At 37.9% G+C, this 17256-nt stretch overlaps 1 protein-coding gene across 2 annotated transcripts in view; it reads right to left on the bottom strand.

Annotated features, from left to right (window-relative positions):
* The window catches only part of SNX30 (sorting nexin family member 30), a 389251-nt gene that overhangs the window by 219468 nt on the left and 152527 nt on the right, over positions 1–17256 (bottom strand). For both annotated transcript variants that reach the window (XM_058302531.2, XM_058302533.2), the window contains exon 3: positions 11169–11341. In XM_058302531.2, the coding sequence (XP_058158514.1) occupies positions 11169–11341 (173 nt within the window). The remainder of the gene's footprint in view (positions 1–11168; positions 11342–17256) is intronic.

The raw sequence follows: 17256 nt of genomic DNA on the forward strand, positions 1-17256 counted from the left end.
TTTCCTATTATATACCAGCCATAACCAACTAAAAACTTCCCAATAATCATTATATCCAAACTCAGTGGTTTCAGACTTCTATGTTATCATTTACAGCTCCCTACTTGCAGCTGATACCCTCTCTGTATTTGTTGCAAGAGATAGAACTAACTCAAACAAGCCTCAGCAAAATGGGATGTCTGAACTAGTGGACTCCAAGACCAACAGGCCTCTCTGATCTCTCATCTCTGCTTCTCTGTGCAGACTGGCTTTTTCCATATAGCTGAAAACATATCCACTTAGCACTTTCCATGGTTTATATCTTACAGCTTCAGGCATTGGCAAGAGACCAGTTCTCCCTTTTAATAGAAAAAAATCCAAACAGAAGATTCTGATTGGCCCACACTTGATCCAAACAACTGATCAAAAGGTGGTCCACTGTACTAACATGTTGGCATTTGAAGTAACCATGAGGACTGCAGGAGAGGGACAGTTCCTAGACAAGAGGTGCTGAGCAGAATATCGTATATATTACTTGAGCTCTTAAAAAAAAAAATTCCTGACAGCTTCCCGTTGCCCTTAGGATGAATTTCAGACTCTTCACCTTGAAGTTGTATCTTCACAATCTGCTTCCATATTATGGTAGATTGTCTGCAAAGATAACCGTAACAATTCCTCCCATTCCTTTACACACTCCCTTTTGCAAACGCAACTTTGTTTCTTCTCCGATCAAAAGGTTCATCTATTTTCCCACCCCTTGAATCTGGGCTGGCCATGTGACTTATTTTAACCAATAGAATTCAGCAGAAGAGACAATGTATGAATTCCAAGCTTAAGCCTCAAGAAAGGCCTTATAGGTTTTCCCTGAATTCTTAGTACATGGTGCTGCCATGTGAGGGAGCCCATTGTTAGCCTGTTGGAGCATAGGAATATGTGGAGCAGAGGTAAGTTGTCTCCTATTTAACATCCACATAAGTACCCCAAATGAGACCAGTAGAAGAACCATCTGGCGGAGTCCAAAATGCTAACCCGCTGAATCATGAACAAATAAAATGAGTATTGCTTTAGGCCACTAAGTTTTGGGATGGTTTGTTACACAGAAATAGACACTGAAACACAGCCTATTTTTTTAGCCTGATCTTTTATTCAATTTGTACTCTATTTTCTAGCCTCATCGAACTTTTCACCATTCCCAGAAACCACAAGAACTCTTCATGCTTCTAAGACTTTTCACATGCTACTTCCTCTGCCTAGAGTGCTTTTACTGCCAATCTTCTCTATCTGGATAATCTCTATTCATTCTTCCAGATCTAGTTTAAATTCTGCTTTCTACATAATAGCTCCTCTAGCATTTCCAAGCAACTTTACTCTCTCATCTGGGATTGCTCAGAACTTAATTTAAATTTTTATTACCTTCTTTTCCATATTTCAAAGCCTTTTATCTACTTATATGTCTGTCTGTCAGAGTGGACCAAAAGCTCTCTAAAGGCAAGAGCTAAATCTCATTCATGACTTGGTCTTTGTCAAATACAAGACGATCTGATATCATTGGTATTTAATGAGCTGATAAATGTGGACTAAATCAATGAAGTAACCTTGGAGTCTGGAGAACCAAGTTGGCTTAGGATGCAGAAACTTTTATTGATTTCCACAGAATACCATGAGATTCAAAATAAAATCACACTGAGAGCAATTCCTGGACAAAAGTAAAAAAAATTTACATTTTTGTGCATAAAAGATAGTTCAGTCTGGTCCATGTTGACTGCCTCCTTAAAGTTTTCTCTGACAGAGTTTTGGTTGGTCACCAAGGTCCTCAATCTGTCATTGAATGAAACCACTTTCCTTCATTGACAACTCTGAATTGATTTACTATGTTCAAGATCCATCACAGATTACAAACTTGGCTATGCTGATGTAAAAATGACCAAACAGGGAAACGGATGTGGCTCAACCAACTAGGCTCCCATCTACCATGGTCCAGGGTTGGATGCCCAGGGCCTCCTGGTGAGGGCAAGCTGGCCCACAAAGGAGCGCCACCCTGCGTGAGAATGCCATTACGCGTGGGAAAGCTGCCCTGTGCAGGAGTGCCAGCCAACGCAGAGAGCTGGCGCAGCAAAATGACACAACAAGAGACACAGAGGACAGAAAACAAGAAGACATAGCAGAACAGGGAGCTGAAGTGGCGCAAGAGAGTGATTACCTCTCTCCCACTCTGGAAGGTCCCAGGACTGGTTCCTGGAGCTGCCTAATGAGAAGACAAGCAGACACAGAAGAACACATAGCGAATGGACACAGAGAACAGACAGTGAGGAGGGGGGAAAGGAGGGGAAATAAATTAAAAATAAATCTTAAAAAAAAATTGGCCCAAGAGAAGTAAGAGGTTGGGTTATGTGACAAAGGACTCCACAGGGGAAAGGAAAGAATTAAGGGGGGGGGCGGGGGAAATGACTCATTTGGCAAATTTCAAAGTTCTGGAGCTATACAATCATCTTTAACAATTGAAAGAGACAGGTTATAAACTAGTAAATCTAAGAGTTACTTTTGAGGAATTCCTCAAATTCCTCTTTGTGATAATCTTGTCTAGGGAGATGAAGAAAATAGAGAAAATTCTTACTATAAACTGCAAGTACTCTTATAGGAAAACAAAATGAACCTTGAACTAACCATTGCTAACACACAAATGATTTCATTTTTACAGTTACCAAATTTTACTTTATTTAGAAAGATATTGACTTTGAAGATGCTCCATGTTCTAAGGTGCAAACCTCAGTATAAATAAGCCAATGAGAAAGCAACCCTGGGAGAGATGGATCATTGGATCATATTTCTGATGACAAGTTGTAGGGGAAAATAATATAATAGACCACATCCTGATCACAGAATAAGACCTGCCGTGAATATTCTGCTTATTTAAATGGAATTTTCTTGTTTTAATTTTAAAAAATTATTGATGTGAAATTTACATGATATAAAATTAACCATTTTAAAATGAACAATTCAGAGGCATTTAGTACATTCAGTGTTGGGCAACCATCACCTCTACCTAGTTCCAAAATATTTCCATCACTCTTAGATGATATTTGAAGTCCCTTGAACAAATAACTAAATTTAAGCCTCAGCATCTGACAAACCATGGTCAAGAGTAGTTTACTCTCTTGTCTGCTGCCAGCTTTATAGATCTTTAGAGACAGATCTAGACTGAAAATATCTTACACTGAGACTAAGAGAGTGAGATTAAAGAGGATGGGTCTCAATGCCACAATTCTTCTTTTTCACTATATATTGGCTAATTCCTTAATGTACTGGTCTCTTTCTTCAGAATATATTATTAAAGTTATTTAATTTGAATGGCCCATGTGAGTAGTCTACTGAGATATATCTTTTCCCTCACTCATATTCCTCTTGATAACACAAGGGCCAATTAAGAAACTATTAGTAGAAGTGAGGTTAAGGCACATTCTATCAGATAGTTGAGAAAGTTTCACCAGCCAGGATGAAGATGTTACCTAAGTTGTAGAGGGTATTGCAAAATGAGACTCTTTCATGGATTCTTCCATGGAAATGTATAGGTTCCCAGTAATAGACCATTGCCTTCATCATGGTTTCTCAGAGTCTGGAAGACTCTGGCCTGGAATAGTTAAGGTAAGTTGGGAATGAAGGTGGTGGGCATGGTTGGTAATAAGTAAGTTCTTTTTGACAACCTCATGTACAAAGTCAGAGAAACAAGAGGCTTTAGAGATATCACAATAATTATGAAATATTGGAGGCCATGGGTTAAAAAATTTCCCTTTGTTCTAAGACTAAGGTTTCTTGAGCCTTGCATAGCAGGGCTGCTGTGAGGATTAAGTCAAACAATTTACAGTGCCTAACACAGTACCTGGAACAGAGTGGGATCTCAATAAATGACAGCTGCTAGTATGATTAAATATAAAACGAACTCTGGAGACACAGAAGAAACTGCAGGGCTCCTAATGCATCAAGAGCAGGTTGTCTAACTTGTAACCTTGGAAAGAAGAGTGGGAGATGCCTATTCAGCCATTAGTTATTACATTTCTCCTAAGTGGAATAATTCTGCCAAGTGAGGGATAACGCTTGGTTTTTGGCCCTCTAACAGACAGCCATGAACTAGGGGGCTCTCCTAGTCCCATAAGGTCAAGAGTGCTGATGGAGAAAAGAAAGGAATTAAGACAAATATCTTGATCTCTTGACCATCCACTTAGCCCTGAGAGTTGCTAAAGAATCCAGAATTTAAAAACTATCACTTACTTTCGAAGTATTCTTTGAGTATTATATATCAAAAATATATAGATAACATGTTATGAAACAAAATAATAAAACCAACATCTACAAACCCACCAGAAGAGCTAAAACATTATTAATATTGGTTTGTATACTTATCTTTTATTCAACTGCTCTGCCTCCTAAACTCCCACTGAAGAAATTATCCTAAAATTTTTTATCATTAGTTTTTTTCCCGGTTGTATCACATATGTGTGTATAACTAAATAATGTATTGTCAAGTTTTGCTTGGTTTTTAACTTTGTAAAATAGGATATTATGTGTACATTTTTAGAACTCACCTTTTATATATGAGTTTTTATTCTGATTCAATTTCAAATTTAGAAACAAATACAAAAAAGGGGATAAAGAATTCTTGTATATTGTTTGCCAAGTTTAATAAACTATTTCATTTTTGCCCCATCTGCTCTATAAACACATACTCTCTTTCTGGCTCTTTCTGCTTACATTTTTTTTTTTTTTTTTACTTTGAGAGTAAGTGGCAGACAGACAGATGCCTTTATCAATAAATATTTTAGTGTGTATTTCCTAAGAACAAGGACATTCTCTTAACTATGGTACAGATATATAAAAAAGAGAAAGTTTAACACTGATAAAGTGTCCTTAACTAATCCATAGTTCATATTCAAATTTCCAATTATTCCAATAATGTCATATTTATTGTCCAGAATGCAACTTGCTTTTTCCACTTAAAATTATATTTCTGTGACTTAGTATTGTTGTGGGTGCCTGTCATGTTTATTTTCAGTATTATATAATATTCCATTGTTTGAATATACCACTATTTGTTTATATATTCTCTTGATCATGAATATTTGGGCTGTATCCAGTTTTTGTTATTATGAATAATGTTACTTACAAATCTTTTGGTGCTCATGTGAAAGACTTCCTCTGGAGTTGGTACCAAGTAGAACTGCTGAGTTTGCATATGATTATGTTCAACTCTAAAAAATAGTTCTAAGCTGTGTTCCAAAGTAGTAGTATCAATATACAGCCTCACGAGGAGTGATTAATATTCTTTTTGCTCCATATCCTTACCAAAAATGATAATATTAGCTGTGTTAACTAATATACATTAGTAATTATTGTTTTATGCATTTGTCTTTTAAATCAATAGGAAAAAGAAGAGAAGTTACAAACCCAAAATACAATAACACTGGCTTTTCTATTTACTTTTGTAGTTAATTTACCATTAAATAAATTTCATTGTATGGCTTTGAGTTACTTTCTAGTGTTTTTTCATTTCTGTCTGAAGTCCTCCCTTTAGCATTTCTTGTGGGTCGATCTACTAATAATGAACTCCTCAGCTTTTAAAAATCTGGGAATGTCTTAATTTCTCATTCAATTGTGAAGGATAGCTTTCCCATAACAGAATTCAGTGACAGTATTTTCTTTTCAGCACTTTAAATATTTTATTCAACTGTTTTTGGCTTCCATGGTTTCTTCTGAAAAGCTGGCTGTTAATCCTATTGCTGATCCTTTCCATGTGATGAGTTGCTTCTGGCTATTTTCAAGATTCTATCTTCCTGGAAAGTACACAATGAAAGTAGAAGAATAACATATATGTACTTTTTATCCCATTGACAGACTTCTGTAATCCTGATCCAAACCAGTATCAGGGAAATCTGAAGAAATATTTGATGATATTGAAGAAATCATGGTTAGTATTCCTGAGGCTTGATGACATGATTGTGGGAAAAAGAAGATTCTTTGTCTTTGTCTTACTAAAGTTTGATTACATTATGTCTTGGTGTGGATCTCTTTGAATTTATCTTTCTTGGAATTAGTTGAGATTTTTGGATATGCAGATACATGTCTCATCAAATTTGGGAAGTTTTTGGCCATTATTTCTTCAAATATTTTCTGCCATTTTCTCTCTCTCCTTTTCTCCTTGGATTCCTATTGTATGCACGTTGGTGCACTTGATGCTGTCTCACAGATCTTTTACACTCTGCTCCTTTTTCATCACTTGTTTTTCTCTCTGCTCTTCAAACTGGATACTTTCTTTTTTAAAAAAAAATACTTATTTATTTATTTCTCTCCCCTTCCCCCCACCCCCCGCCCACCTGCCCTAGTTGTCTGTTCTCTGTGTGTTTGAATACTTTCAATTGACCTATCTTCTAGTTCATTGATTCTTCTGCCTGCTCAAATCTGCTGCTGAAATCCCCTGGTGAAATTTTCTTTTTTTTTTTTTTTTTTTTTTTAATTTTTTTATTTTTTATTGACTTTGTAATAATATTACATTAAAAATATATATGTGAGGTCCCATTCAACCCCACCCCCCCACCCCCCCTCTCCCCCCCCCCCAACAACACTCGTTCCCATCATCATGACACATCCATTGGATTTGGTAAGTACATCTTTGGGCACCTCTGCACCTCATATACATTGGTTCACATCATGGCCCATACTCTCCTCTATTCCATCATGTAGGCCCTGTGAGGATTTACAATGTCCGGTGATTACCTCTGAAGCACCCTGGTGAAATTTTCATTTCAATTATTGTACTTATTTTCAGCACCAGAATTTCTATTTGGCTCCTTTTAATAATGTCTCTATATTTATATTTGATATTCATTGAGATATCCTTCTCTTGGTTTCCTTTAACTCTTTGTCCATGGCTTTCTTTAGCTCTTTGAGCGTATTTAAGAAAGTTGATTTAAAGTCTTTGCCTACCAAGTCCAATGTCTACTTCTCAGTCAGTTTCTGTTGATTTCACTTGTGACAGGGCCGTAGTTTCTTATTTTTTTGCATGCTTCATAATTTTTTGTTGATAAGTGAATACTTTAAATACTAAAATGTGGTAACTGGAACCCAGATTCTTTCCCCTCATCAGGGCTTTTTTTGGTTGCTTGCTGTACATTTTGTTTGTTTAATTACTTTTCTAAACTTTTTTATAAAGACTGTATTTCTTGTTGTGTGTTTCTGAAGGCTTTGTTTCTTTAGTGTGCAGTCAGCTGGTGTGTTGGCAGAGATTCCTTTGAATGCCTGGAGCCAAAAGAGAAAAAAGAAAGAAAGAAAAAGAAAAAAAGGGAAAATGGGGAAAAACAAAAAAAGAAAGAAAAGGAAAAAGGACTCTCCAGTTTTTGTAGATTGGCACTGTGATGGGACAGCCTTCAATGCTTTAGCCAGACCATTTATGACTCTGTCTTAACTTCCACTTCCTGCTTGTACTGAGCCTAAAGATCAGCCAGAGGTGAAGACTTAGGGTCTTCTCAGTTCTTTTCTGAGTATGTGTCCTATCCTGGGCATGCTCATGGCTTTCTAAATTCTGTGGTATACACAGGAGTTTTTTCAATGTCCTACTTCCCTAAATAAATCTTTCTCCCCAGTTTTTCCTCCCAGGCTTTTGTCATGCCTATGATTAGACTCAATTGTAATCTTTTGCTCCAAGCAGCAGTGGATTATTCATTTGCCTTTTGATGTTTTTGAGGAATGCTCTCCACATTGCTGCTTTTCTGCCCCAAGAGAGTTCTGAGATAGGTGAAACAAAGGTGAATGGCTTGCATCAGTCTTTCAGGTAGGCCTCATACCAATCAAAACAGACACATATAGTTCGTTGTGAAAAAGGTCTGCTCCCTCCAGGGCCAAGGCATTGGTTTCCCATTGGGAATGCAGGCTGCTATCTTCAAGACTGCCAGTGAGCTGGAGAGGGGGCTGGTGAGAGGGCAAGTAAAAAAATGCTACAAAGCTCTCCTGCCATCTTTAACTTGCCTTTTCTTTTTTTTTTTTTTGACTTAGTGGTTGCTTGGTTGTTGTAAACCTTAGACTATTTTCCAGAGATCTGTAAAGTTGACTCTGACAGATTGTGTGTTTTTTGTTTTGTTTTGTTTTGCTGTTCCTGTGGAGGGACAGGCCCTTGAAATTACTTACTCTGCCATTTTGTTGATGTCACTACTACCATAATTTTTAATTGTCTTTTCTCTCTGTGTTTCATTATGGACAGTTACTATTTGTTATATCTTCAAGTTCATATTAGTCTTCACTAATATTTAATATGCTTATACACTGTATTCATCTCATACCTTACTGTTTTATCTCTGTAAATTCAATTTGGACCTTTTTATATCTCTTACATTTTGCTACTTAACTTTTCAAACTTATTGAATATAGTTGTAGCAACTGTTTGAATGTCCTTTTCTGCTAATTTCTACTATCTCTGTCAGTTCTGGGTAGGTTTTGATTGATTCATTCTTTAAGGATGTATTTTCCTGCTTCATTGCATGCCTAGTAATTTTTGTTTAGAAGTCAGACATTGTGAATTTTATTCATTGGCTTCTACTATTTTTGTATTCCTATACATAATCTTAAGCTTTGTTTGCAGATGTAGTTAAGTTACTTAGAAATAGTTTGATCCTTATGGGTTTTGTTTTTAAGATTTATTGAGTCGAATTACAGCAGCATCTAGTCTAAGTTAATTACTGCCCACATCTAAGGCACAATTTTTCGTGTATTCCAGCCCCATGAGTTCTGAGGTTTATCAAGGCTGGCTAGTGGGAATGGGTATTATTCTCAGTTTTGGGGGAGTGCCAGGTACTGTTACTTCTAATCCTTTCAGGTGGTCTTTCCTAGCCTCAGGTGGTTGACTCTCATGCATATGCAAATCAGTATTCACCTGAATATTCAAGGAGAGCATCTTCAGATCTCTGGAGTTCTCTCTAGCTGCAGCATTTCCTGTCATGAAAACTCTAGCCACATTGATCTCTCTGAACTCTCAGTTTCATTTCCTCAACTCAATAAGTCTGCTGGGATCTGCCTGGGTTACCCTTTCCTGTACCATAGCCTGGAAACTCTCAAGGTAGCAAGCTGGGCCACTCGTAAGGCTCACCTCATTTGTTTCCTGTTCCTTAGAGAGCAATGCCCATCGTTGCCTGATGTGCAGTGCCTTGCAAATCATTGTTTATATATTTTTACCTGGTTTTTGTGTTTTTGTTTTTTTTGTTTTTGGTTGTTTCAGGCAAGACAATAAATCTGGCTCTCCAAATTGGCTGGAAGTGGAAAACTTAACTGATTTTTCTCTTGGATATGGATCACATGTTACTGCTTCTTTCTGTGTCTAGTAATATTTGATGGGATGTTGAATTCTGGATTTTGTTATATTTCTTTACTGAATGTTGGAACTTCTTTCTAGCACTCTCAGATTCCCTGAATTCTCATCTCTGTAACCCCTCAACTCAGAGAGACTTCCTGTTTGTGCTCCACTCCCTTTACTTCAATCCAGAAATTGTCTCTAAGCAGAAAGTATGAGAAATGGTAGCACTCTTCTCAGTTATTTCCCCTTTCTTAGGATCACAGTCCTGTGCTATCTGAAAAAAGTTGTTTCATACATTATGTTTAGTTGTCTAATAGTTACAGTAGATGGGTAATTCTGTACCTTTTTATTCCCTCATGACCAGAAGGGGAAATTTCTATTTATTTTGAAATCTAATAGATCATTTTAATTATTATCTTATTTCTCATTTTGATGATTCCTTTTCTTCATAAATAGCCTATAACCTACTATTTAAAGCCTTGGTATCTAAATCTGTTTGTTGTTTCTACTCTTCCTCACTCATGGTGGTTCATTTCATTGAGTGGCTGGTGATTTTTTTTTTTTTTTTTTTAAGGAGCCCATATTTAGTTGATCTTAACATACAAAAAACTTGAGCACCTAAATTCTGGATATTTCCCTTCAGAGATTATTAATATTGATTCTGTTAGGAACCATATGATGCTACTGACCTAGATCCTCTTTAGGCCCCTTTCCTTAATGATGGATTCTTTAGTTCATCTACCTATCCCTTTCCTTTTTTAAATGTTACCAACATTTGCCTTCAGGAAGAATCCTGCCTTTCATATGTACTTACTGTTCACTGTTCCAGTTTCAACTCTACTTTTTTTGGTGGAGAGGGGAAAGGGCATCCTGTGGATGTTTCCCTTTCTTTCTGCAAATGCAGCAGGAAGGCCCCTCACAGTATCTAGTGCACCATGCAGCCAGAAGTAGAAACATGGAATTCCTAATTTATCTCTTATTGATGCCCTAAACACAATATATACAACTCTGAGACTTCATCCATTCTAATGGTTTCAATTCAATTATAACACCTATTAATAAGGCTTTTAAATCTATACTCCCAACATTAACATTTTACCTGTGTTTTAAGTCCCACATTCCCAACTGCTTAATTAACACATCTGCTTTGACACTGGTCTGATTTAGAGACAATATTTCTAAATCAAAATACTAAATCTTTCTGTTCTATTGTTCCACATGTCTAAGAACTTTTCCTTTCATTCATAAACCTTAAACATTTCAAGTTAGAAGAGATCTTAAGAGCTCATTTTAACATATGGGGAAAATGAGAACCAAGAACATTAAATAACTTTTTACTCATCACTTCCAATTAACTTCCTGAAATACTACTCTTATTATGCTCCTTCCTGCTAAAAAAAACTTCAGTGTTTTCCCAATGTTCACAATATTTTAGGTTGGGACTTAAGGGTGATCAAAATCTGGCTTTATAGTCCAAATTCACATATACAAAGCTTCTGCTGTAGGAAGTGAGCCTATCCTTCCAAATTTTACTCTTTCCCATGTCATTTTCCTCATTTAAATCTATTGAAATTCTACCTTCCTCTCAAAATCCAGCTTAAATATCAATCCCCTCTTCTAGTATCACCAACCTGAAATTAACTTTTACACCTGAGTTTTCAGGCATTTCTGACCTATAAATTCATAGAGCACTTACTAAGTTCTGTCTTCTACTGTGGATATTTCTTCCTATTTCATGTTCTTTCAAAGTTTCCCTTGGCAGAAATCAATTATTCTGTGTTTCTCACAATGCTTAGCGCCATGCTTAAAAGATGTTGAATGAAGTTGGCTAAAAGAAGTGAACCCAAGAGTTCCTTACCTTAGTGATGTCTGTGTGATCTTTGAGCCCGTTGGTCATGCACCAGTATCGCCACACATTGAGGGCATATCGCGTGGCTTTGGTAGTATTTGGGCTCACTGCACTGGTACACAGATCATTCAAGTCATCATTAATATTAAATACAGGAAATTTGTTCAGCTTAGTAGAATATGCTAGAAACAAAAACAATAAAAGCTATTAAAATAATGTGCCATCCCTTTTTCTTTAGAGAGTTACATCTTGGGATCATGTTAAATAACAGAGAATGCCTAAAAGCTAACATTAAAAAATAAAATTTCAATCAAGTAAACATCTACTAGAATACATAAGTTAGGGAGCAATATTTCCAGAACAGAATCAATGCGGTAATCTTCCATTTAGTCCCAACGATTTTGCCTTATATACTAAATGATGCACTAATGAAGACTTTCCAATAATAGAAAATAAATAAAATAAAATAAAAGAAAATTAAAAAAATAAAAGAAAAGAAAAGATTTTACACATCCTTTCTTTTACCCTTAGAACATGAAGAGTTGACATTTCCCTATAACAATCTCAAATGTCTTGTAGGCAATCCCTGACAATCCTGAATAAATTGTTAGTATATTTCTTTCATTTGCCTTATAACTTAATAAAGAGAGAGATACTTTAACCATGACTGACTCCACAAACCATCAGCTAGCTTAGTATCAGAATGGAAGGTCAAGGGAGAGAAATATTAGGGAAAATGGAGGACTCAAGAGGCACACATCTTCTCAGAAGAGAGAGAACAGATTTTAAATGGTCAAAGTTACTTCAGATGAAGACCAGTCTTCCTCGATGTGCCCCCTTAAAGTGTTTGTTGCTAGAAAGATAACCAAGTCCCTAAATGTTAAATGGCTTTTCTTTATACTTTGTGACCTGTTGAGACCAGGCTTATTAACCTATTTGAATTGAATTAACTGTCTTTGGATAGGAAAAAAATTATCAAAGTAAACCAGTTAAATGTCTTCCTCAAAGTTAGTACTTCCAATCTGTATTTTATCTAATGATTCTGATGCTCTTTAGAATGTCTCTGTATTCAAGTACAGCACTAACTGGCTAGGTCTCTGAGAAAAAGTAAGGTGAAAAGTTAACATAGTTATCAAGGTGATCTGTAAGCTTGTTTCATTTTACCTATCTCAACTCACCTTTCACTGTTTCCACTGAGGAACTCCTCTATACCAAACCACCAGCCCCCCTGTTACCTAGCAGCCACCTGTACCCAGGACCCATCCCCTCCCCACACTCAGCCTGAGTATTCTCTCCATGGTCTTTGGGCCAATCAAAATACTGTCCTTTTTTCATGTCCAGTTACAAACTCCCTTCTATATAACCTATCCCCACACTAACCTAACTCCTTTATTTTCTCCATCAGTACTTCTCTCATATTTGGTTCTTTTTTTTTCCTTTATTTTTTATCTTTTTTTTAATTGCCCAAAAATGCCCCCACATCACATCTCTTCTTCCCTCTCCCTGCCCTCAGCAACTACCTTAGCCACTTTCTCTACAGCAATGCTACATTTTCTTCTATTACTAGTCACAATAGTTCTATAGTAGAATACCAGTTCCTTAGGAGTATGTTCTGAGTATGGAAGGTCGCTTCAATTGGTTTATATGTATCTTAAAGGCAATGCTGTGCCTTCACCTTTTAAGTCTTGATCTTGCCCAGAACTGTCAAACACACAATCTACTTTAATAAATTCTTATGACAAGAAAGGAATAATAAACAATATTGGAACACTATCTGAAGCAACTGGGTCATGTAGCTAAATTCCGTTCACCACGTCCGTAAACCTGGATAACTGGTATTATTTGTGTAACTTGCTTGATATTATCAAAAAGACTCTAGTATAAGGTTTATTATTATGTGTAGGACTAATTGAATTATATATACCAAAGAGGTTTTGGGGGAAGTGGATTTGGCTCAACGGATAAAGCATCTGCCTAACACATGGGAGGTCCAAGGTTCAAACCCAGGGCCCCCTACCCGTGTGGTGAAGCTGGCCCACATGCAGTGCTGATGCACGAAAGGAGTGCTGTGCCATACAGGGGTGCCCCCATGTAGGAAAGCCCCACGCGCAAGGAGTGCGCCCTGTAAGGAGAGCCACCTCATGCAAAAAAAGTGCAGCCTGCCCAAGAGTGGGGCCGCATACACGGAGAGCTGACACGACAAGATGACGCAACAACAAAAAAGAGACGCAGATTCCCAGTGTTGCTGACAAGAATACAAGAGGACACAGAAGAACATACAGCGAATGGATAGAGAGAGCAGACAACTGCAGGGGGGAAGGGCGAAGAAATACATTTTAAAAATAAATAAAGGGAAACGGACTTGGCCCAGTGGTTAGGGCGTCTGTCTACCACATGGGAGGTCCGCAGTTCAAACCCTGGGCCTCCTTGACCCGTGTGGAGCTGGCCCATGCGCAGTGCTGATGTGCGCAAGGAGTGCCATGCCACGCAGGGGTGTCCCCGTGTAGGGGAGCCCCACACGCAAGGAGTGCGCCCCGTAAGGAGAGTTGCCCAGTGCGAAAGAAAGTGCAGCCTGCCCAAGAATGGCATGGCACACATGGAAAGCTGACACAGCAAGATGATGCAACAGAAAGAAACACAGATTCCCGTGCCGCTGACAACAACAGAAGTGGACAAAGATGACGACAGAGCAAATAGACACAGAGAACAGACAACCAGGGCGGGGGGGCGGGGGGGAAGAGGAGAGAAATAAATAAATCTTTATTAATAAATAAATAAATAAATAAATCCAAAGAGGTTTTTGATAAATTATCTGAAAATCTGTAAGCAACCCCACTATCATCCTTATTTTATAGATAAGGGCACTAAGTCTCACACGTTTAGGTGACTTCATGTATTCAATTAACCAATATTTTCCAAGGTACCCTCTCTGTGCCAGACACTGTGTTCTCCCAAAATCATAGATTTAGTAAGCAGTAAAGGCAGGTAGGTCCCTCCTTCTCGATATTCTTGCCATTAGAGCAAAACAATCAGGTACTGCAGGGATAAAGTTCTCAGGAAAGAATACAATTTAGATATTAGCCACTAGTGCTTATGAAAAATATCCTGCCCCTCCCAACTCAATTCACTCCAGTGAGGAGAACAAAATTTGACTTAGTTACCACTGCTGTTTCAAACAGATAGGATGATTAATTTTATTACATTAAACCATTATAGGTCCTTAAATCTCTCAATTTTTTCTTCATTTAAAAAAAATCGCAGAACAGATTCTGTACCTTGAGAATGGAAACCAAAATAGCCTAGTACATAGAGAAATAAAGAAAGAATGCTTGTGTACTCACATATTGGGAAAAAATTGTGTGAAAATTAGCAAATGGCCATACAGTTCCTTAATGGATGCTTTTAAGGATTAAATTATATTTCTTAATAAATTAAAATTTTAATTTTTTGTAGTGCTATGCTGTTGAGAAACCTTTATGGGAACTACATTGGTGAAAAAACAAACAAAAGAAAGAACTCATAACTGAATACAGAAGAAAAGAGGGGAGTACTTTGAATGTTTTTTCTCCTACAGGACAAACTGGTCTCCAAGTTAGAGGAGCTGGCCGTGGGAGTAGGAATGGACTATGAGATGGTGGTAGTGTAATCTAAGGACTGACAAATCTGAACAACTATCTTACTTACTCTCTATACATAGCTTCTTATACATCATTTACCAACAACGCAGTTGTTGGCAAGCACAGTTGGGTAAAATGAGTTAAATCTGCTGAGGAAGGCCATCTTCAGAGTAAGAGAAAGGGGAAATTGCCTCAGGTAACCTGGGAAGCCACAGTAGACACAAATGGAAAAAAAGAAAAGTGGCCAAGAAAAGCAGAGAAATCTCTGAATTCACACCATCTCCCAGGTAACTCCTTCCCTGGTTCTACAATTAGAGAGTTCCCAGCTGCTTTCCAGCCTATACAACCCAAGGGAATCCTATGCATGGACTCTTCTTTAGCTATTCATCATATCTGAGTGAAGTCCACTGGCAGAGCCCTGTGCTAAACTATTACTTGCAGAAGTGAGCTCTGTAAGCTGTACCAAGCAGGAATCTTTAACAATATCTATAGAAAACCCTATCAGCTACCAGTAATGATCAATCTCAACTTTCACATTAAAATGTGAGCAAACAAGCATCACCAGGTCACTAGGAAAACCCAACTGCATGAAAGTCACCAACTATAGAGCAGAATGACTAATAACACATTCCATACCCTACCTTCCTAAAATGGGGCTAATTCAGAAAACCAAATAAATCTTTTAAAACATCACAAATATATCATTTGAGAGACTTGAGAGAATATTGCATCCTTAAAAGAAAATGAAAAATAGAAGAACAAGAAAGATCCTGGAAATTGAGAATAATTGAAAAACACATTCTAAAAAACAGTTAATAAAAGAGCTGAATATCAAAATGAATATAGTTAAAAGGCAAATAAGTAATCTGAAAGGAAGTCTCCCTAAATGGCAGGCAAAGTAATAAAAATTAAAAAAATTTTGAGACTGAAGTTAAGAGACAAGGAAGGGAAACGGACTTTGGCCCAGTGGTTAGGGCGTCCGTCTACCACATGGGAGGTCCGCGGTTCAAGCCCCGGGCCTCCTTGACCCGTGTGGAGCTGGCCCGTGCGCAGTGCTGATGCGTGCAAGGAGTGCCCTGCTACACAGGGCTGTCCCCCGCGTAGGGGAGCCCCACGCGCAAGGAGTGCACCCATAAGGAGAGCCACCCAGCGCGAAGGAGGGAGCAGCCTGCCCAGGAATGGCGCCGCCCACACTTCCCGTGCCGCTGACGACAACAGAAGCGGACAAAGAAACAAGATGCAGCAAAAAGACACAGAAAACAGACAACCGGGGGAGGGGAGGGGAATTAAATAAATAAAAATAAATCTTAAAAAAAAAAAAAAAAAAAGAGACAAGGAAAACAGATCCAGGAGATACAATATACATCTTATTAGAATTCAGAAGAAAATAATAGGATAAGATAAACAAATTCAGAAAAGTTCCATTAATCGAAGAAAGACTTCAATCTTTAGGATGTTAGGGTTTAGTGACTGTCAAATAGAAATACAAAAAGAAGACATATATATCAATATATCTTGGGGAAATTTCTAAAGTTTAAGAACGAGAAAATTCTACAATCTTCCAGGTAGAGAGAAAATGGTCACCAAATAGGATAGAATCAGACTTCTCATCTGTGATACTAAATGCTAAAAAGCAATGACTCAGTCTCCTCAAAGTTCTGACGGAAATGACTGTAAATCAAGAATTCAGGGAAACGGACTTGGCCCAGTGGTTAGGGCGTCCATCTACCACATGGGAGGTCCGCGGTTCAAACCCCGGGGCCTCCTTGACCCGTGTGGAGCTGGCCGATGCGCAGTGCTGATGCGCGCAAGGAGTGCCGCGCCACGCAGGGGTGTCCCCTGCGTAAGGGAGCCCCACGCGCAAGGAGTGCACCCGTGAGGAGGGCCGCCCAGCGCGAAGGAGAGTGCAGCCTGCCCAGGAATGGCGCCACCCACACTTCCCGTGCCGCTGACAACGGAAGCGGACAAAGAAACAAGACACAGCAAATAGACACAGAGAACACACAACCTGGGGGGGGGGGGGGGGGATTAAAAATAAATAAATAAATAAATCTTAAAAAAAAAAAAAAGAATTCAATGACCTATTTAAGATATGCTTCAAGTGCTGGGCAAAATAAACACATTTTCAATCCTTAAAGAAGTAGCATCTAAGTATCCTTTTAAAAAACAAACCAAGAAAAAACCCTAGTCATGGATATTTGACAACAAAATGAAAACTTAATCAAAGAAAGGGAAAGACACAGGTACAAAATATAGTAAGGGGGAAAGAATTTATTTTTAACACTAAATAATGTTACAATCAAGCTTAACACAAGTATTAAGAAAGGACTGTTAGATGATGCATGATGGAAAAAAATCTTGAAATAAAATTCTCCATGATTTCAATAAAATATGGAGGAAGGAGAGGGAGATATAGAAAGTATGACTGAGATCTCATCCTGTTTGGGCAGGGTAAAGAGTGCAGAGGAAAAAGAGGGAAA

The sequence above is a fragment of the Dasypus novemcinctus genome, chromosome 8, assembly GCF_030445035.2.
Source record: "Dasypus novemcinctus isolate mDasNov1 chromosome 8, mDasNov1.1.hap2, whole genome shotgun sequence".
Classification (NCBI taxonomy): domain Eukaryota; kingdom Metazoa; phylum Chordata; class Mammalia; order Cingulata; family Dasypodidae; genus Dasypus; species Dasypus novemcinctus.